This window comes from Phocoena sinus, chromosome 4 (genome assembly GCF_008692025.1).
Source record: "Phocoena sinus isolate mPhoSin1 chromosome 4, mPhoSin1.pri, whole genome shotgun sequence".
Classification (NCBI taxonomy): domain Eukaryota; kingdom Metazoa; phylum Chordata; class Mammalia; order Artiodactyla; family Phocoenidae; genus Phocoena; species Phocoena sinus.
This window is the reverse complement of record NC_045766.1, coordinates 96,833,784-96,855,770: the sequence shown is the minus strand read 5'-3', so window position 1 is coordinate 96,855,770 and position 21,987 is coordinate 96,833,784. Positions and strand designations below refer to the sequence as shown.

Genomic DNA, 21,987 nt, shown 5'->3' with positions numbered 1-21,987 from the left:
ACATGATACTATACATAGAACATCTGAAAGATGCCACCAGAAAACTACTAGAACTAATCAATGAATTTGGTAAAGTTTCAGGATACAAAATTAATGCACAGAAATCTCTTGCATTCCTATACACTAATGATGAAAAATCAGAAAGAGAAATTAAGGAAACACTCCCGTTTACTACTGCAACAAAATGAATAAAATACCTAGGAACAAACCTACCTAGGGAGACAAAAGACCTGTATGCAGAAAACTATAAGACACTGATGAAAGAAATTAAAGATGATACTAACAGATGGAGAGATATACCATGTTCTTGGATTGGAAGAATCAGCATTGTGAAAATGACTATACTACACAAAGCAATCTATAGATTCAATGCAATCCCTATCAAATTACCAATGGCATTTTTTACAGAACTAGAACAAAAAATCTTAAAAGTTGTATGGAGACACAAAAGACCCCGAAGAGCCAAAGCAGTCTTGAGGGAAAAAAATGGAGCTGGAGGAATCAGACTCCTTGATTTCAGACTATACTACAAAGCTACAGTAATCAAGACAATATGGTACTGGCACAAAAACAAACATAGATCAATGGAACAAGATAGAAAGCCGAGAGATAAACCCACTCACCTATGGTCAACTAATCTATGACAAAGGAGACAAGGATATACAATGGAGAAAAGACAGCCTGTCCAATAAGTGGTGCTGGGAAAACTGGACAGCTACATGTAAAAGAATGAAATTAGAACACTCCCTAACACCATACACAAAAATAAACTCAAAATGGATTAGAGACCTAAATGTAAGACTGGACAGTATAAAACTCTTAGAGGAAAACATCGGAAGAACACTCTATAACATAAATCACAGCAAGATCTTTTTTGATCCACCTCCTAGAGTAATGGAAATAAAAACAAAAATAAACAAATGGGACCTAATGAAACTTCAAAGCTTTTGCACAGCAAAGGAAACCATAAACAAGCTGAAAAGACAACCCTCAGAATGGGAGAAAATATTTGCAAACGAATCAATGGACAAAGGATTAATCTCCAAAATATATAAACAACCCATGCAGCTCAATATTAAAAAAACAAACAACCCAATCCAAAAATGGGCAGAAGACCTAAATAGACATTTCTCCAAAGAAGACATACAGATGGCCAAGAAGCACATGAAAAGCTGCTCCATATCACTAATTATTAGAGAAATGTAAATCAAAACTACAATGAGGTATCACCTCACACCAGTTAGAATGGGCATCATCAGAAAATCTACAAACAAATGCTGGAGAGGGTGTGGATAAAAGCGTACCCTCTTGCACTTGCATTGGTGGGAATGTAAATTGATACAGCCACTATGGAGAACAGTATGGAGGTTCCTTAAAAGACGAAAAATACAATTACCATATGATCCAGCAATCGCAGGCATATACTCAGAGAAAACCGTAATTCGAAAAGACACATGTACCCCAATGTTCATTGCAGCCCTATTTACAATAGCCAGGTCATGGAAACACCCTAAATGCCTATCGACAGACGAATGGATAAAGAAGATGTGGTACTTATATACAATGGAACATTACTCAGCCATAAAAAGGAATGAAATTGGGACATTTGTAGAGACGTGGATGGATCTAGAGACTGTCATACAGAGTGAAGTAGGTCAGAAAGAGAAAAACAAATATCATATATTAACAAATATATGTGGAACCTAGAAAAATGGTACAGATGAACCGGTTTGCAGATCAGAAATTGAGACACTGATGTAGAGAACAAACGTATGGACAGCAAGCGGGGAAAGCGGCGGGGTGGTGGGGGTGGGGGTGGGATGAATTGGGTGATTGAGATTGACATGTATACACTGATGTGTATAAAATTGATGACTAATAAGAACCTGCTGTATAAAAAAGAAAATAAAATTAAAGAAATTAAAAAAAAAAGGAATTGAGGTGCCGGCCTTTAGTGTGAGGTTTTATTTGTTTCTGGCTAGGAGTTAGGCCGTGTTCATTTTTTATGGTAGCTGTAGCTGTTCCTTGCCAGTCAATCTCCCCACCTCTACTCCCCACCCTTTGGGCAAACACTGTTCTGATTTTATCATCATAGGTTAGTTTTGCTATCCTTGAACTTCATGAAAAGAACCATATAGGATTTACTCTTTTATGTCTGAATACTTTTGTTAACATAATGTTTTTGAGATTCATCTATGTTGTACGTATTGCTTTTTATTACTAAACCATCAATATTCTATTGTATGAATATACCATAATTTGTTTATTCAGTCTCTTGTCGATGGACTGTTCGGGTGGTTTCTTCTTTTTCTTTTTTTTCTTTTGGCTACCATGAATAAAACTTCCGAGATTGCGTTCCCTGGAAAACAGATTCTGAATTGAAGATTTTTCTGCATAAAGATTTCAATAGGTGTTCTTGGGATCAGCTCTCCTAGGGGAGTAACAGAGGCAGGATTGGGTGGAAGGAAAAATTGAACTGCAACACAGCTGAAGCTGGGATGCCCCTCAAGAGTTGCCCTCTGTATTAGTTATCTATTGCTGGAGAAGAAATCATCCCAAAATTTAGTGGCTTAAAACAACCATGATCATTTATTATCTTTCTGAGTTCAGAATTTGGAAGCAGCATGCCTGGGTAGTTCTGGATTAGGATCTCTCATAAAGTTGCCCGCAGATGGTGGCTGGAGCTGGGGTCATCTTAAATGCTTCTTCACCCATGTGTGGTGCCTGGGCTGGGAAGACTCAAAAAGCTGAAACAGCTGAAGCTCCTCAGCCTTCTCTATCTCTGTGTAGTTTCTCCCCTTGGTATCTCCAGCATGGAGGCTTGAGTAGCCAGGTTTCTTAAATGTCTCCTGTAGGCTCAAGTCTTCTAAAGCATCTGTCCTGAGTGAGAGAGAGCTAGGTGGAAGCCAAATCACCTTTTATGATCCAGCCTGGAAGTCACACAACACATTTCTTTCATATTATTATTCAAGACAGATACAAAAATCCACATGATTCACAGAAAGAACATAAACCTACGTCTCAGTGGAGAAGTATCATCATTATAGGAAGAGTGAGTGAGATGGAATACATAGTACAGCTATCTTTGGAAAATATATTCTTTGAGGTATTGAGGCTGTGGGTTGAGCCTTTATTCCCTGGTATTGACTAGTCATAGTGTGTGTCATGAGGCTCTTGGGTAAGCTGACTCTCTTCAGTTGAGGGCAATTTCTAGAAAAGGATTCAGCTGTTTTCTTAGTTGCCAACATCCCCCAAGGCTGGAGGAATGAGTGCTTCAGTCCTAAAGAGGAGGATCCAGGTGGCATACGATAGCATCCACTGCAGGTAATAGAAACATTCAAGTATCTTTGTGGACATATATTTCCACTTATTTTGCATATCTATCTAGATGTGGAATTTCTGTCATAGGTAGGTGTATCTTTAGCCTTATGATACTACCAAACATCTTTCCAAAATGGTTGTACAATTTGAAATTCTCAGCAGCAATTTGCTAGAGTTCCAGCTGTTTCACATCCTTAACAACATTTGGCATCATCTGTTTTTTAATTTTAGCTGTTCTAGTTGGGTGTGAAATGATATTTCATTGTGGTTTTAACTTGCGTTTCTCTGATGACTAATATGCTGATCATTTTCGTGTGCTTAGTGCCCTTCCATATATCTTTTTTTATGAACTGTGTATTCAAATCTTTTGTCCATTTAAAAAACTGGGTTGTTTTTATTCTTATTAGTAATGTGCACTCTTTACAATTTACAAATTACAATCCTAATTTAAAGTTATAGAAACACTTCCTTTGTCAGAAAAGTACTGCAAATATTTTCTCCCGGTCTGTGTCTTCCATTTTTATTTTCATAACGGTGTCTTTTGCTGAGCAGTTTTTAGTTTTAAGTACAATTTATCAATTTTTTTCTTTCATGTTTCTTTCATGTTTCGTGCTTTTTGTGTCCTCTTTAAAAAAATTTTTGTCTTTCCCAAAGTTACAAAGATATTCTCCTGTTTTCTCAGAGAAGCTTTGTAGTTTTAACTATTGCTTTTGGGTCTCTGGTCCATCTCTGGTCCATCTCAAATTGAGTTTTGAGTGTGGTATATAATCCAGTTAGTCCATTTGTTGAAACATTTTTCCTTTTCCAACTGAATTGCCTTATAATCTTTTTAAAGAATCAACTGACTATATATGTTTTATCTATTTCTAAGCTCTTTATTCTATTTTATTGGTATATCTGGCTATCTTTATGATGATCTCATAATGTTTTGATTGCTATGGCTGTATAGTAAGTCATAAAATTAGTAATGTCAGTCACCCAACTCTGTTTCTCTTTTACTTTTTAAACAATTTTTTATTGGAGTATAGTTGATTTACAATGTTGTATTAGTTTCAGGTGTACAGCAAAGTGAATCAATTATACATATACATATATCCACTCCTTTTTTAGATTCTTTTCCCATATAGGCCATTACAGAGTATTGAGTAGAGTTCCCTGTTTATTTTGGCTTTTCCAGGTCTCTTACATTTCAATAACACTTTAAGATCAGTTTGTCAATTTCTACAAAAAAGTTCTTTAGTTTTTGGATTTTGGCCTTATCAATTTTGGGAAAATATACACCTTAACAACTTTGAGTCTTTCATACATACATGGTATATATTTCCACTTGTTTAGATCTTTTAAAATTTCTTTCAGCAATGAGATCTTACACACATTTTGTTCCAAAAATTTTATGATTTTTAAACTAATTTAAATGGAAATTATTTAATAATCTTATTTCCCAATTATTTGATGCTAGCATATGGAAATAAATATAATTTTGTTTATTTTGTATCATGAAACCTTGCTAAATTTACTATTACTTCTAGCAGCTTTTTTTGAGACACCTTAGGATTTTCTATGTATTTGATGATGTCATCTGCAACAGAAGATAGTTTTATTTCTCCCTTTCTTTATGCTTTTTATTTCTTTTTCTTACCTGTAGCACTGGTCAGCATTTTCAGCACAATGTTGAATAAAAGTGGTTACAGCAGTTATATTAAACTCTTTTCTGTCAGTCTTAGGGGGGAAAGCATTCAATATTACACTATTAAGTATGATGCTAGTGCTAGGGTCTTCATAGATGATTTTTGTCAGTTTGAAGAAGTTCCCTTTTATTCCTTATTTGCTGAGAGTTTAAAGAATATGTTGGATGATTTTTGCCCCTTCATTGAAATGATTTTTGAATTTATGTTTATTGAAATGATCATATGGTCTTCCCCCTTTAATTTGGCATATGGTGAATTAAATACTTAATTTTCTATTGTTAAACCAACTTTGCACTCCTGGTATAAATCTCACTTTGTCATGATGGATTGTCAGTTTTATATATTGCTGGATTTGATTTGCTACTATTTCAAAAAGATTTTTGCATCTGTGTAAATGAGGTTTATTGGTCTGTAATTTTCTTTTCTTATAATGTTTTTGTCAGATTTTGGTATGAGGGCTATCCTGGCATTATAAAATCATTTGGGAAGTTTCTCCCTTTCTCTATTTTCTAAAAGAGTTTATACAAGATTGGTATTATTTATTCCCTAATTCATCAGTAAAACTGTCTGGGCTGGTAGTTGGTTGCTTTCAGTATTTTCGCCTTATTTTTGAGTTTTAGCATTTCAACCATGATGTGTCTAAGTGTGGTTTTCCCTGCATTTATTTTGCTTGAGCTTTACTGCGCTTCTTGTACCAAGTTTGAGAATTTTTGACCATTATTCCTTCAGATATTTTATCTGCCCTATTCCTTCTCTTCTCCCTTTCTGGGACTCCATTTGCTTATAGGTTAGACTCTTTGATATTGTCCCACATGTCCCAGAACCTCTGTTTATTTTTTTAAGTCTTTTTTTTCCTTCAAATTTTAGGGGAATTTACACCCAGACTTTGAGTCTCCCTTCTATATGGCTCCCTCCTTTCTGGGATATCTCCCTTCAATTTCCAGTTGTGTGGTAGCCCCAGACTGTCTCCTTTCATACCTCGACCCATTAAGACTGTGGCTTTCTGCTGGTGTTTCAGCCACTCCTGCTATACAGACTGGGTAGTGCTTTTAGTGGAGAGACTGTATAAACTTGGAATAGCCTTCACTTTCTCTCTGCTTTTTATTGCTGTCCAATGTCCTCAAGTAGTTAGTTTTAAATTTTTGTCCAGTGTTTAAAATTGTCATCTGGGGGAGGGTTAATATGGTACAATCTACTCCATCATTATTGGAACTGGAACTCTGCTTCCTGTATCATAAGGTTAGTTAATTTGTTCACCATCTACCCTGTCTTTCAATTTAGAGTCCCCAGTGTCCCCAATGTCCCCAACTCAAAATAACCAGTCACTAGATCCAAACAATCGAGTCTCAGGTATGCTCCTGAGTTGATTGACACCTGACTTCCTTAGAGCCACTGTTTTAGATCAGGTTCTCATTTAGCTAGCTGGTCTTCTTTGCCTCCCAGCCTCAGTCACTTCCCGTATTGCTTGAGATATCTTCCTAAAAAACATTCCTTACTATGTTACTTCCTTGTTTTAAGACCCCTCTAGGCTCCTGCAGGGTTAAATCTTTTTGACTTGTTCTATAAAGCTGCTCACAATGCAGCTTATGTCCTGCTGTTGATCCACATAGAACCAACGCTCCTGATATGTTAAGCTTTTCTCTGTTCTTGGACACATCAGAACTTTCCATGTTTTTGAATTTTTGCTGTTTGTATCCTGCCTACATTTTATCTGACTTCTTTATTTTTATTTTTTTCACACACACACACACACACACACACACACACACACACACACTGTATTTTATTTTTACAAGAGATAAATAAACTGACACCAAGCATTGTAAATGTATGACCACAACAAAAGCAACAATGATTGCAATTACCAAACATGAAACACACTCATACTATGTCATAATATTGACATTCAGTCCAGTAATCCTCCACTGTAACAGCTCCTTTACTTTGCAGTGAAAATTGATTTGTATAGGGCTTCCCTGGTGGTGCAGTGGTTGAGAGTCCGCCTGCCAATGCAGGGCACACGGGTTTGTGCCCCGGTCCGGGAAGATCCCACATGCCGCGGAGTGGCTGGGCCCGTGAGCCATGGCCGCTGAGCCTGCGTGTCCGGAGCCTTTGCTCCGCAACGGGAGAGGCCACAGCAGTGAGAGGCCCGCGTACCGCAAAAAAAAAAAAAAAAAAATTGATTTGTATATTTTTTGCCTCTGAGTCCTTGTGGGATTGTTGTTTCTTTTTTATTCAAACAGAAAGTCACAAAAATTATAATCATTCCATTATCTGACTTCTTTAGTCTTAAAATCTGATGCTAACACCACCTCTTCTGAAAAGTCTTCTCTGGATGGGTTACCTCTGTCCTCAACATCTCTCTTCTGTATTCTTATAGCACTTATAGATCTGCATATTGACATGGTTCATCTATATGTATCTATCTAGTCTATATATATATCATCTATATAATCTCCTGTTTCCTTCAGCAGATTCTAATCTCCTTGGTCAAAGTGTCGTATCTTTCAAATATGGTTTTTTCATATTCATAACATCTAGTAAGCATTGTATACCCTGTGTAGATTCTCAGTGTATATATTTTTTGATGATCTTACAAAGAATATTTTTCAGCAATGGTATTCAAAATAGTGGTTTTACATATAGAAATTAAAGGCCACAGACCCCAAAAGAGAAACTAATCAGCCAGTTCATATACTATTCTGTTATTTATTGTTTCTTTAGGAACATTTACCCCACATCTAGCACCCCTATAGAGTTCTGTAAGAATGGTGGAGCCTGGGAAAATGGCAGATGCATTTGTCCAGAAGAGTGGAAAGGACGGAGATGTACAATCAGTAAGTTACTTGGGATAATACTAGGGTGTGAGATTTAGGTGATGCTTGTGTTTATAAGGACAGCAGCAAAGCTTCTTGAAGCTTCTGTTAATGACTGTAGTAACAATGGGCATAATGATGATGGATTTAAGATGTGTTTATTAGCTCAATAGTAAAAGCTGAGTTTTCTTGTGCTATTTACCTGTATGTTCAGCACACCTCATTTCTTTCCCAACTGTTAAGTTTCTCTGTAAAACTCAGTTGCTTTTCTTTCTGACTGCAGTGTCTACTATAGAGCAATGGGTAATATGGTTTTCTCAGCTCCTTTCAATTGGTGATACGCCATATTACCCCATTTCAAATACCATAATTCTAACATACTTAACTTTTCTGAAATCAAGAGGCATCTTCTCATCCAAGTATATATTTAGATGAAGTGTTTGTTTTTTCTTCCTTTCTCTTGGAGAGATGTTATTAAATTAGTGGCTTGACTTCGGTCAATGGTATCTCAGAATCAAAGTTCAAAGCCACTTCTTGATCTGCAGTGTGCTTCCCAACACTCTACACACTTCATGCTGCCTGCTTAAGATTCAGAGCCCTAGAAGCTCACTCCTATAATTACCTACCCTCCAACCAGCCAGTGTATGCCACATACTCCATGACTTTAGCTTTTTGTTTAACCCACACCCTCATGATGCCCTTTGCTACTGTAGGCTCTATATCTTTGATTTTCAAGATTTCAACTAATCTGATACATTGTCCTTTCTGATATGTTAGTGATCACATCCCACCTCGACTGAGTTATATATTGTGCACATTTTAACTGGAACCTGTAATCGAGCATACCAGTTATTGTAATGGTAGTAACTTAACTAGATAAGAAAGTATGTAGTTCCTGGCTGGTCAGTGTGTCCTATAAGCCTTCTATTACCCTTCGAATTACACCAGAGAGGTTTTGAACTTTGACTTTTATCTGGTTTGAAATTTGAGAAAGAAAAGTGAACATTTATAATGAAAATTTTTTGATTAATGATGAATTTATGATGAAGAATATTTTTTCTTTCCCTTATAGTTAATTTCTGTGAAAACAGTACCTATGAGAATTTTACTTTTCACAGAATTCCAGTGGGAAGATATGGCTCTTCCTTGCAAACATGTGACAAGAACACTCTGAATGGTTTGTGCTTTTCCAAGCATCTCCTCTGTTGAGGCATATGAATTGCTATGCTGGGTCATACCTATCATCTCTCCAACTAGTGTTAGGTCCCTAGAAAAGGCATCAAGGAAGATTTTGTGGAAGGGTTGGCTCCATTTCGTGATGCCAGTGTTCAAAGTTTTGGGTGTTACCTCACATAATTCCAGTTTTCCTAAAAACTGAAATATAGATCAGTAGTAAATTCCTTTTAATTCTTCAATAGATTTATTCTTGCAGCCTCCTCCATCTCCTGGAGTTTGATCAGGTTAAGATCTGCTGTTACATAATTTATCTCAATTTTAAAGACTGGGTAGACTGTAGGTTTACACCATATCTATTTTGAGACTTCATATTTCTAGGTAGAATTGCAGTTAAGTCTCTTCACAGTTAGGAGTCCTTCACCTCTTTGATCATTTTAGTTTTCCATCTTGGAACATTTTCTAGCTTCATCACACCTTTCCTGAAGCGTGACAACCTTGCTTGCACAGAGGCTTTCCGAGAATAAAGGAGCAAATGATATTTTCTATTTCTAATATGCTCCCTGATGATATCTAGGATTTTGACGACATATACGATTTTTTTTTTTTTTTTTTTTTTTTTTTTTTTTTTTTTTTTGCGGTACGCGGGCCTCCCGCTGTTGTGGCCTCTCCCGTTGCGGAGCAGCAGGCTCAGCGGCCATGGCTCACGGGCGCAGCCGCTCCGCGGCATGTGGGATCTTCCCGAATCGGGGCACGAACCCTTGTCCCCTGCATCGGCAGGCGGACTCTCAACCACTGCGCCACCAGGGAAGCCCCGACATATACGATTTTAATGCCAGATTGGGTAATATCTTCTAAGAGTAGCCCTTTAAATTCATAGACCCCTTTCCCGACAGCTTAGAGCCCATTATTCCATATGATTTTCCCTAAACGTTTTAACAGTCCTTGGTTTGCATTGATTTTCATCTGACCAATCCTCCTGCCTCTTACACCTTTCTGCAGGTTATCATCCACTTCCTGCAGAACCGGATATCTCAGTAACTAATTCTAGATGTTTATGCAAGTGTTTGATAGTGAATAATGAACCTGGGAAAATTTTTCATATTTTACTTAGATATTTATTTCTATGTGTGTCAAGGGCTTTTTGAAACACTAAATAAATTGTATGCACTGCTCCTTCCTATGTCCTTCTTTGCCTTATTTATTCTAAGAAATTATTTAGACCAGCGTTCCATTTGTCGAATCTAAATTGCCTCTGCCCACATATATCATGCTTACTCAAGTATTCATGATTCTACTCTTCACATAGTTCTTTCCAGCTTCTTTTTTTTTTTTTTCCGGTACGCGGGCATCTCACTGTTGTGGCCTCTCCCGTTGCGGAGCACAGGCTCCGGACGTGCAGGCTCAGCGGCCATGGCTCACGGGCCCAGCCACCCCGCGGCATGTGGGATCTTCCCGGACCGGGGCACGAACCCATGTCCCCTGCATCGGCAGGCGGACTCTCAACCACTGCGCCACCAGGGAAGCCCTCCAGCTTCTTGATTAAAAGCTCAGCGGTAAAAGAAGAGCTTCAACTGTATTGGTACTTACTTCCTGTGGTATGTCCATAGATACTTACCATCATAATTTATTTTTTATAGTATTTGTTTTTTAAAATTTATTTATTTATTTATTTTTGGCTGCCTTGGGTCTTCCTTGCTGTGTGCAGGCTTTCTTTAGTTGCGGTGAGCGGGGGCTACTCTTTGTTGCACTGTGCGTGCTTCTCATTGCGGTGGCTTGTCTTGTTGCAGAGCACAGGCTCTAGGTGCATGGGCTTCAGTAGTTGTGGCACACGGGCTCAGTAGTTGTGGCTCGCAGGCTCTAGAGTGCAGGCTCAGTAGTTGTGGCGCATGGACTTAGTTGCTCCGAGGCATGTTGGATATTCCTGGACCAGGGCTCGAACCTGTGTCCCCTGCATTGGCAGGCAGATTCTTTTTTTTTTTTTTTTAAAGAAGATATTGGGGGTAGGAATTAATTAATTAATTTATTTATTTTGCTGTGTTGGGTCTTCGTTTCTGTGCAAGGGTTTTCTCTAGTTGTGGCAAGCTGGGGCCTCTCACTATCGTGGCCTCTTTTGTTGAGGAGCATAGGCTCCAGACGCGCAGGCTCAGTAGTTGTGGCTCACAGGCCTAGTTGCTCCGCAGCATGTGGGATCCTCCCAGACCAGGGCTCGAACCTGTGTCCCCTGCATTAGCAGGCAGATTCTCAACCACTGCGCCACCAGGGAAGTCCTACCGTCATAATTTTTATATGTTTTTTGTGTCTTAAATATTTCTTTATAATTTACAAAACGGATACGGCTACAAAAAAAAACTGTGCTGTTGAATCAGGAAGCGTAAAAATGTCAGTAATATAGCCATCAAGGGACATCACACTTGCTTGAAAGATATTACTTTTTTTGGGACAAGAGAATCACCATCTTTCATTTGGTTATGTATTTTTCTTTTCTGAGTAACCATTATGGTTTTTTGTGGGGTTTTTTTTGTTGTTCTTTTGTGGGTTTTTTTGCGGTACGTGGGCCTCTCACTGTTGTGGCCTCTCCCGTTGCGGAGCACAGGCTCCAGACGTGCAGGCTCAGCGGCCATGGCTCACGGGCTCAGCCGCTCAGCGGCATGTGGGATCTTCCCGGACCGGGGCACGAACCCGTGTCCCCTGCGTCGGTAGGCGGACTTTCAACCACTGTGCCACCAGGGAAGCCCTACATACTCTTTTAATTTATAACTTGTTTTTGTCACTTTAATACTTTGTAAACATCTTTTTAATATAAATACTTATGCATCTACATCATAAATTTTAGATAACTGCATTATATGAGTCAACTATTATTTAAGCAGTTCTCTTCTGCTGGACATTTAGATAGCTTCAAGTCTTTTGGTGTTTCATTCTTGTACATAATCTTTGTTCTCATGACCTATTATTTCCTTAGGAGAAATTCCTAGTAGTTCTCAGTTCTCTAATATTATAACCAGTACCTATTTAGTGTTGAGTCCTCAAAGTAGAAAAAGTGCAAATGCCTGAAACAGAACATTGACAAGATTATAATTCTGAGAGATGATGGTAGAGGTGTTATAAACAATAGAACTGGTGTATTTTATGACTTCAGATTTCTCTAGGAGTCTGGGTGCTTCTCACTGGGAGTGTGAACACTCCCATTTTTCTTGAAGTTGGTCCAGAGTCTATGTTCAGTGAACTCCCTTCAGAGCTGGAGGTTCTGTGTTTGCAGTCTTGCTGGAGGCCAAGGAGAGGAGTGGATGTTTTTGGTGAGGAGGCTGAGGAAAGAGCCATTGTGGGATTTGGCTGAGAAAGTAACAGATCATGAGATAGATGAAAACACTGTCCCATTAATAAACAGTTATGAATTTTACTGGCTTAAGGCATGGAGAAAAAAGAAAACAATTCTGTGTGATTTATGTGTAAAGTCCAAATGGCATAGAAGAATGTGTTTAGAGGATAAATAAAAAATTTCAATATAGGATGCGCTGAAATATGAAATGGTATAACCACACTCAATCCTTCCTTCCTCCCACTCTGAATTTCTAGTCTACTTATTTTTCTAATGATGGGCTATCGGTTTACCCTCTCCCAGGTGATCTTTTGCGTAAACCCTGTGGACTCAGGTCTTTATTCATGTAAATAAGGCTTTCGCCTCAATCTCGAGCCCTATGATCATGTCAGCAAGTCCTTAGCTCTCCTCAGGAGAACACTCTTGGTGAACTGCCAACAGAGGTAATCTCTCTCTCTCTCCTCTCTCCCCTGGAAGGAAATTAGTTGTTACTTGGGGCAACTCTTCCTTTCCAAACTCCACCCGCTGAACTGAGACCAACGTGCAAGGTCTCCTGATAGGCACCAGCCTAAATGGCGAATCTCACTCTGACTTTCCCTTTCTTTTATCTACAGTTTCCTTTTTGTGTCTCTAAGCTACTGAACTCCCCTTCTACACATATGGGGAGAAGTGGACAGGGTGAGAGTGAAACAGAGGAGAGTGACAGGGAGGAAAGAACTCACTCCAGCTTCAGTCATTGCACGTTGTCACGGCAGAGTTCTCCAGCATCCTTTCATGCATTCTCTTGTTCTAAACTGGGAGGAGGCAGGGTGTTGAAGTGGGCCCAGCCAGGGCAGAGTCTCTGCTGGTAAAGGCATCTGACTCAATCAGTGAATCTAAGACCTTATTTCTCCGTTTTGAACACTTGCTGTAAAGACTGATCCATAACCTTGAAACTTGGCTGTTACATTCAAGCTCCTGGTTGTCCTTGTTTACCTAACTCTGGGAACATAAAACTGCTAATACTGACTACCTTGTACATTTCCATTGCATATTTCTGTTTGCATTTCTGTTCTAGCCAGCTTTCTTTGCTTACAAGACAGCTGATCAAGTTATCTTAACCAAAAGAGAGCTACTGTAGAGAGGCATATGGAATCTCCTGGGAACCTAGGAACAGGATCATAATACAGCTGGGCCCTATGGATGCTGGACCAGGGGGATGGCAGGACTTCTAAGGCAGCTTTGAAGCTCTCAGTAGAGCAGTTTTGGGTCTTCCCTGCGGAAGAGTGTAATGGCAGTGGCTGTTGAAATCAGACGGTTCTGGATTCAAATCTTAGCATTGCTTTTTAGTAGCTACATGATTTAGGCCAAATTACTCCATATCTCTCCAAAGAGCCTCAGATTCTTCAGTGTAATATGGAAGTGATTTTGGGACTCGCTTCAGCAGGTTTCTTGTGAGGCTCAAGTGAGATAATGTATGTAAATTGCTAGCATAATACCTGACTTATCCATATTAAATCTTGGAAAAATAGGTTAGCAGCTGTGTTTATCATTAACATGACTCAGTAAACATGTATGTCTCATCTTTATTTATAGTTTCTGCTCTCTCATAATTTAACCCTTTCATGATGTTGGGGAAGTAAAATTAAAAACAAAATCTTCTCCCAACCCAGAAATCCTCTCCACAAAGGTAGCAGAGAAAGAAAGCACTTTAATTATTGCACAGGCATTAAACCAGAATGTGACGAACATCACAGACAAACCCCTAAGAGACTGGGAAGAAGAAGGGAATCTGACCTCTTTATGTAGGCAAGCAGATACAACCTGTTACATACATGTTTTCAGATAAATAGTAACTAGTCCTCAGTTACGAGAACTCGACAGCACTATTTGTCACACACAGTTTATCCTAAGTTAACTGGGTAATTGAGGTGACCTTTTGTGTTAGCTAGTTGACTTTATCCAGAGGAAGAACAAACCTTTCATATCTTTATGAAAGGAGGTAGTTTTGCAACTTGGAGCAAGGTGCCCACCCACCGAAGTTAGGCTACTACTCTCCCACAGAAACTGGGAGATAGGGGCACTAGCTAGCTCCCTCGTTGTTTCCATTTCAAAGAGATGGTTCCCAGGTCCCTGAGAAAGACATTCCTAGGTCTTTGACAAAATGCCAATCTAGTTTTCAAAAGGATTTATTTACATTTCAAAGAGAAGAGAAAGTGCCTGCAAGTTTTCTAAAGTAAATGCTCAAAGAAAAGGGAGGGGAGGGAAGTTTCTTCCCTTATTTTCCACAGGAAGAATTAAGCCTCTCATTTTTAATTTGTATTTGTCCTTACAATGATATGCAATTCTCCCTCAGTATCCGTGGGGGATTGGTTCCAGGACCGTCCCCTCTCTTACCTCCCCGGCTCCCCACGGAAACCAAAATGCCCGGATGCTCAAGTCCCTTATATAAAATGGTGTAGTTGGCTATCCGTATCTGCGTGGGGTTCCACATTAGCAAATTCAACCAACCACAGAAACGAAACCCGGGGATACGGAGGGCCGACTCTAATGACCTCTCTGGTCCCCTTGAAAGCCAGGCTTTTCTGATATAACTGCTGCACTAAATGGAAGATTCCTAGGGAAAAGAATCAGATTGCTTCTAGTCATTTGTACTAGGTTGATGGCCAGCCTCCTGATTGGGATCTCTGAGACATGCACCCACTTATCTTCCAATCAGTTACGACAAGAGGAGGAAAGAATAATATGGAAGGAATAAAGGCCTTACAAGTGGCTGTGGCTAGAGCAGCCCTTTAAAAGCAGCAAACACCCCCATGTACCTGGCCCATTTTCCCCTTTAGCCTTCAAATGCCTGAAGGAGCTCCCCTTAGTATCCCCAGTGTTTCACAGGTACTGACCTTTTAGTGGGTGCTCAACAGACACTGTTGGTTGAATGAATGTATGAACTATGTTCTTAGCAGATTGTAGTTTTGTTAGGTACTCCTCCTGTCGAAAGCAGCTCTGGAGTATGATTGCTATTCATTAAGTGGGAAATGCATAGTGTGAATTGCTGAAAATTACAGAAAATGGTGTTATGAAAGGAAAACTTTTGAAATAGAAAGTTGACTTGAATGTTTCCATATGAATGACTATCACATTCTTTTTATGAAGTTTTAAAAATTATTTAAAAATTTATTTCTTTTTAAAATCTCACTTGGGGAAGAGAAAAGATATATTAGTGTCAGGAATAAAGATTTAGAATAAAGAACAATTACATATTAATGAAATTCTTTCATTTCTGGGAAAACTAGATTGAACCAGTTATCTTAGAGACATTTTGTTTTGTCAAGTACAGAAAGAGTGGAAATATTTTTTATAGGAAACAGGAAAAGAAACAGTCTTATGACTTACCTTTGGAGAGCACCAAATTAACAGATTCCCCCCACTCCCTCCCACCTTCCATCTAATCTATCTTTTAACTTATCCAAAGTAGAAAAGAACATTGTGAAAACCTGCAAAGTTTAGTTAATAGCCGAGGCAATGAGCTCAGAGATCTGCTCTTCCATAATTCCATATGAACTGTCACCTCAGGAGTCGACACTTATAAGAGATGCTTTGGAACCCGAGGGGTTTGTGTGAGAGGAGAGAGTTGAATAAGTGGAAATTGAGTCTCAGCACTGGAGAAACAAGAATCAAATGCCTGGTCATTAGAGGGTGGTAGCGCCATCCTTTTATGAGAAGAGCAGAATAACAAAGACTGTTTCTACTGGGAAATTGGTCATTCTTGAATTCCAGCTTTCTGGCATCTGTGTCCAAGGTACCCGTCAGTGGGAAGAGTCCACCAGAACTTTAAAAAAAGGTATACGTGACAAAGTAAGACTCTCGTAAAGAAAGTCAGATATTTTTAGGGAATTGTGCCAATATTGTGATCACATGAATTCTGTGGTCATTCCTTTCTACTGGAATGTGGGACACACACAACTGATTTTATGACAAATCTCCACAATATTATGTTGTTACATTTTATTCTATGCAGGCTTATTGAGCAAATTGAAACTTATTCCTTGTCTTTGGCTAACACGTCAGTGGTAGAACCTAATATAGCAATACAGTCTGTTAATTTCTCCTCAGAAGGCACTGTGGGATCTACAGGTGTTCTCTTCACTGTGCTGAAAGGTGAGCTGTTTGTTTCAGGTTCTTGTAATAGCAGAGAGCATTCTGCTACCGATAATGCTCTATTCGTGAAAGTGTAGACTTTTATGAAATTCTACCTTTTTTCCTTCTCATAGGAACTAGGGATTCTCTGGTTTCTGGTTCCACAGTTGTAAATGCAAGTGTGGACAAACTGAATCTGAATGAACAGGCTGAACTTCAGATCTTGCTCAACACCACGAAAAGCAGGTCGTAAATTATGTTACATGAAAAAATGCACTCCAATTCATGGAATTAATAACTTACATCCATTGAACGAGAAATAACGTTTACTGTTTCACACTGAATAATTTGTGTTTGAGTATGTTTGAGTTCTGACAAATTATGTTAATGTCAAGTCTACTATTCTAGACCATAGAGACAATTTCTTTTTTTATTTTTTCCTCTCTTTCTTTGCAAAAACCCTTTGGAGGGTAGCAGAATTGAAATGCTCTGGCCATGGATGCAAATCTGTTTTCCAACAAAAATCTAGCTGAAGTGGTTCAGTTTTACATTTAAAAATACATTTTAAAAATACTCAGTCATAAGCTTTGCCTGTGTTTACTAGTGGAATGGCACTCACAGGCTTAAATTCATCCTATAGACCTGACCTTGGGATATTTTATGTAATTGATGCAGTCATCATCTAGCAGTACCAATTTTCAGTTATCTCTACTAGTATGGTGCCCACCATGAGCTCCTTATCATCTTGCATGTGGCCCTTTAGAAATTCTTATGTCTATCTTGAAATGTTTGTACTTTTCTTTTTTTTTCTTAATTAATTTTTGTTGGAGTATAGTTGCTTTACAATGTTGCATTCATTTCTGCTGTACAGCAAAATGAATCAGCTATACATATACATATATGCCCTCTTTTTTAGATTTCCTTCCCATTTAGGTCACCACAGTGAATTAAGTAGAGTTCCCTGTGCTATACAGTATATTCTCATTAGTTGTCTATTTTATACATAATACCACTAGCGTATATGTGTCAATCCCAATCTCCCAATTCCTCCCACCCCCACTCTTTCCCCCTTGGTATCCATACATTGTACTTTTCAGAGTCTAAAAAAAAACTGGTTAATTCAACTACGATCAGCAAACCAAACACACACATTTACTTTTATTCTCTCCCCAAATGAAAAAAATCCAGTCCCAGAAAGTACATATTTTAGAAAGACTAAGTTCATAATTCTCACTGGTTATATAATTCTAATTGGCTAATTCCTTATTGGTTGTAGAAGTTACAAATGTCTTCTCTCCAGTCTATAGCTATCTTTTACTTGGTTTTTCATGCCTTTTGTCATACTCAAATTTTAATTTATAATGCAGTCCAATGTACCAATCTTTTTTCTGTAATTGGTACTTAAAAAAAATTCATTGCTCTACTAAAGTCATGCTAGTCTCCTATATTTTCTCCTGAATATTTTTAGTGTTTGTATTTAGGTATTCAGTACACCTTGAATTTATGGGAAAATGTATATCCTTTAATAAATTCATTAGATAATAAAAGAAATTGTTAAAAAATAATCATTCAGCTAAAGAGGCATAAAAATTAAAATAAATGTAAAGAAATCTAGAAGGAAGGAATTAATAAAAAGGGCAGAAATTAATAAAAATAGAAATTAACAAATGCTAGAGTTGATCAACAAAATAAAAATTTGATTCCATGAAAGACTAATGAAAAATATGCAAGCTTCTGACAAATTTGATCAAGAAAAGAGAGAATATAAATAAACATCAAGGAGGATTATGTCTAGAGATATGGAGATTCTTTTAAAATTATAAGATAATGGTAAATATAATTTATTCTAGTGAATCTAATTATCTAGATGAAAAGATGATTTTCTAATAAATAACCAGAATACTGTAGAAATGAGGAGAGGGTGAGTAGGGAATTTCATGTTTTAAATCTATATACTTGGATGGATTTGGATTTTACATCAAGCATGTCATTCTTTTATAAAAATAAGATTAAAAAGAAGCCATACTACATTTTTAGGGTTAACTTTGTCACCCAGTATCCAGGAGGAACAATTTGGTGGGCTTAACGTGCCATGAAAACACCTCAGAAGCCAATGTCTTTATTTCCCAGATGAGGACAGAGCAAAGTGGCTGGCTGTGGAGGACATCTGGGGGGCTGTCAGGGCCTTGCCTGCCTATCTCTCAAAGCACAAGACTGATTAGGCTGGTCTCACCACCACCGCTTTAGTTTTCCTTGTATATATAATATACATATATATGTGTGTGTGTGTATATATATATATATATACACACATATATATATACACACACATGTATATATATACACACACATGCAAATATACACACACAAGTTTTTCACTTGTGAAAGACAGCAGAGTTCACCCTCTGCTGTTTCCCTGATATGCACAACTTGAACTCCAGTCTCTTAATACAGTGGTCCCTGCTCAGTTCCTCTGAATGGGAGACAGACCTCACAGGGCAATCCTCTAGGTACAGCTGTCCTGATGTTCACCCTCTGCTGTTTCTTGTTTGATGTCTTATCAGTGGGGGAAGCAACGTGGTCTTGAGCTACCTTCACATCGTGTTCAGTCCGTCTCACTGCATAGAAAGCAAGAATGTTTACTTTATACATGATATCCTTCCATTTTTTTCCCCAGGCGGATTAGACAGGAATTATGGTTTCCATTTAGAACATAAGGAATCTTATCTCAGGAAAAGCCAACCACAGATCATATATGTTAATTACATACTACAATTAAATAAAGGCAGCCAGCAAACCACGTTTTCTGTATTTTACCCAAGTATTAAGCAGTCATGCAGTTCAGTGATGGCATGGGACTTTGTTTCTTGCTTACCCTAGGGTTCATTTATTAATTTTAGTGTCCTTTTTCCCCCCTCACAGCTAATGCCAAGGCATGTGGCTTTGTAGTGTATCAAAACAACAAGCTTTTCCAATCAAAAACTTTTATAGCTAAATCACATTTTAGTCAAAAAATTATCTCAAGCAAAACTGATGAAAATGTGGAAGATCAGAGCACTTCTGTTGAAATGTTTTTTAGTCCAAGGGTGAGTTTTCCTATTAACAGAAATAATTCAGCCCACTCTTGATTACAAAACCAGGGACAGTTTGGGTAAAAGAAATTCACAGAACAACTCTTTGAAAGATTCTTTGACAGTATTCACTTTAACTTACCCCATCCATATTTTTGTAGACTAGCTAAACCCAAAATTAACTACTTTGAATTTTATATCCTTTTTCCTCTCCTCAATCTGTAATGAAGATGCTATGCTTTGTACATATCTAATTGGTTTCTCATATGCTTATCTTGGCCTGTTTGATTTTTTCTACCCAGTTAAGCATTTTGAAAAATCAATTGCCATTGTCTTATCAATTCACAGTACAATGAAAAAGAATTCCAGCTTCATTCCTATGCCTGTGTCTATTGGAATTTTTCCCTGAAGGATTGGGACACACATGGCTGTCACAAAGAAGGAGTCATTGATGGATTCTTGCGCTGCCGCTGCAACCATACTACTAACTTTGCGGTATTGATGGTAAGGGTGTACGCGGTAATCTCCTTCCTGACAAGAATTTCCTTATATACGATTTTGGTATGTACTAACTGGAGATAATTTGGGGGGTTAGTTTACATAGACACTCAACTCAGATTAAATGGAAACACAGGGAATGGAGTTAGAGGACTAAAAAGGGAAGTGCTGGTAAAGGCAAGTAGAATAGAGTTTTTTGCAATATAGTCTCTGGATAGATGAGTTCAGTACTGTGTATTTAATAATGAGAAGGGAGCCCATGTGCAAAAGAGGAGCTGACGGACTCCACTCATCTAACTCACATATCAGAAACATGAAGTTGCTACAGCCAGAGGTAAGGCTGTATAGCTGTGTGCTGAAGACAGGTTCAGTACATATGTAGCTGTGGGTGGGCAGTTTGCATCAGTTACCCAAAGCTTTTTCCATTGTAATCATCTAAGTTACTAAGTTTATGCCAGAAGATATAAGAGGAAAAGCTCTTTAATTCAACTTGTCCCATAATACCTCCGTGTGTGCTGTTTCACTCCAGTGCTACTCCGTACAAGTAACTGGCAACAGCTCTGGTGTGCAGCTGTTTATACACCTCTGAGATTTCTTGGGCTGACCTTTTTAGGAAGACGGGCTTCTGTTTGTTTCATTTCCAGAAACCTATTATTCTGGTGAAAACAAAAATGTTTGTTTATATACTGGATGGAATGTTTTTATATGCAGTGGAATGGGGAGGGATGTAGAGTGTCTTACCCTTACTAAGGGCCTAGTAACACTATGACTCTTCCAAAGAGAAGCAGATGTTTTAATTTTCTAGTAGCTAAGATGTACCCGTATTTGAGAAGCCAATGGAGATCCAGAACATACTGGTACAACATAGAATATCAAATTATAGAGCCTTGCTTTTAAAATACTTTTGAGATAACTATCGTTTTCTTATTTTAATTACCAAATATTTAAAAATTGATTTTGACTATTTATTTTATAACCTGCATTACAGAGAGATCTGATTTCTCAATCAGAAATGTAAAGATAAAATTTTACCTTTTTTGATATCTTAAGATCATTAGTATTATTGAATAGCTGTGTAAAGCTCAGATTGCTTTGTATATTAAATGATACAAACTATACTGTCATAGTTATTTTTCTCCTTTTTTGAACTCAGACTTTCAGCTATTCTTACTAATATCTGAATCTGCCTCAATGCCCACCTACTCATGTTTATAATTAGTTTGGGGTTGCAAAATTAAAAAAAAAAAGCTGATTAGAATTGTATGTAAAGTTTAAGAGCAGATAGGCTCTGAGTGTATAGATGATTTCTAAGATCTGAAGATATATGTATTCTATGATTCTTTGTCATCTCCTTAGTATACTGCAGATAGGAAGTAATGTGAAATTTTTGTTTTGTTATTATTATTTTTTTTGCAGTACGCGGGCGTCTCACTCTTGTGGCCCCTCCCGTTGCGGAGCACAGGCTCCGGACGCGCAGGCTCAGCGGCCATGGCTCACGGGCCCAGCCGCTCCGTGGCATGTGGGATCTTCCTGGACCGGGGCACGAACCCGTGTCCCCTGCATCGGCAGGTGGACTCTCAACCACTGCGCCACCAGGGAAGTCCTGTTTTATTATTTTTTAAAACAAAGTTTATTTTATTTTTATTTTTTCCCTACTAAAGCAATACATACTCATTGCATACAGAGTGAGTCTAGTTACTCAACAGAAATATACTGACATGGAAAAATGTGTATGATATCTTAAAATAGCAGTTTGAAAATAATTTGATTATGTTAACAAACCCCTGTTTATTTGTGCAAAGAGACATAGATAATATTTGTAAGCACCTATAAAAAGGTCACCTCTGGAGAAGAGTAGGATTTCAAGAGGTAGGGTATGATGTGGGGTAGAGGCAGTAAAGAGGAACATGTGCTTTTTAAAATTATGTTTCTATACTATTTTCATGTTTTATAAATAAACATTTTCAGCTTTTCTAATTTTAACA

At 38.1% G+C, this 21,987-nt stretch overlaps 1 protein-coding gene across 1 annotated transcript in view; it reads left to right on the top strand.

The window, feature by feature from the left end:
* The window catches only part of ADGRG7 (adhesion G protein-coupled receptor G7), a 59,353-nt gene that overhangs the window by 16,271 nt on the left and 21,095 nt on the right, over positions 1–21,987 (top strand). Inside the window, 7 exon segments of the mRNA XM_032629425.1 lie at positions 7,734–7,846; positions 8,898–9,002; positions 12,676–12,763; positions 16,315–16,454; positions 16,568–16,675; positions 19,356–19,519; positions 19,853–20,008. Of these exon segments, the coding sequence (XP_032485316.1) occupies positions 7,734–7,846; positions 8,898–9,002; positions 12,676–12,763; positions 16,315–16,454; positions 16,568–16,675; positions 19,356–19,519; positions 19,853–20,008 (874 nt within the window).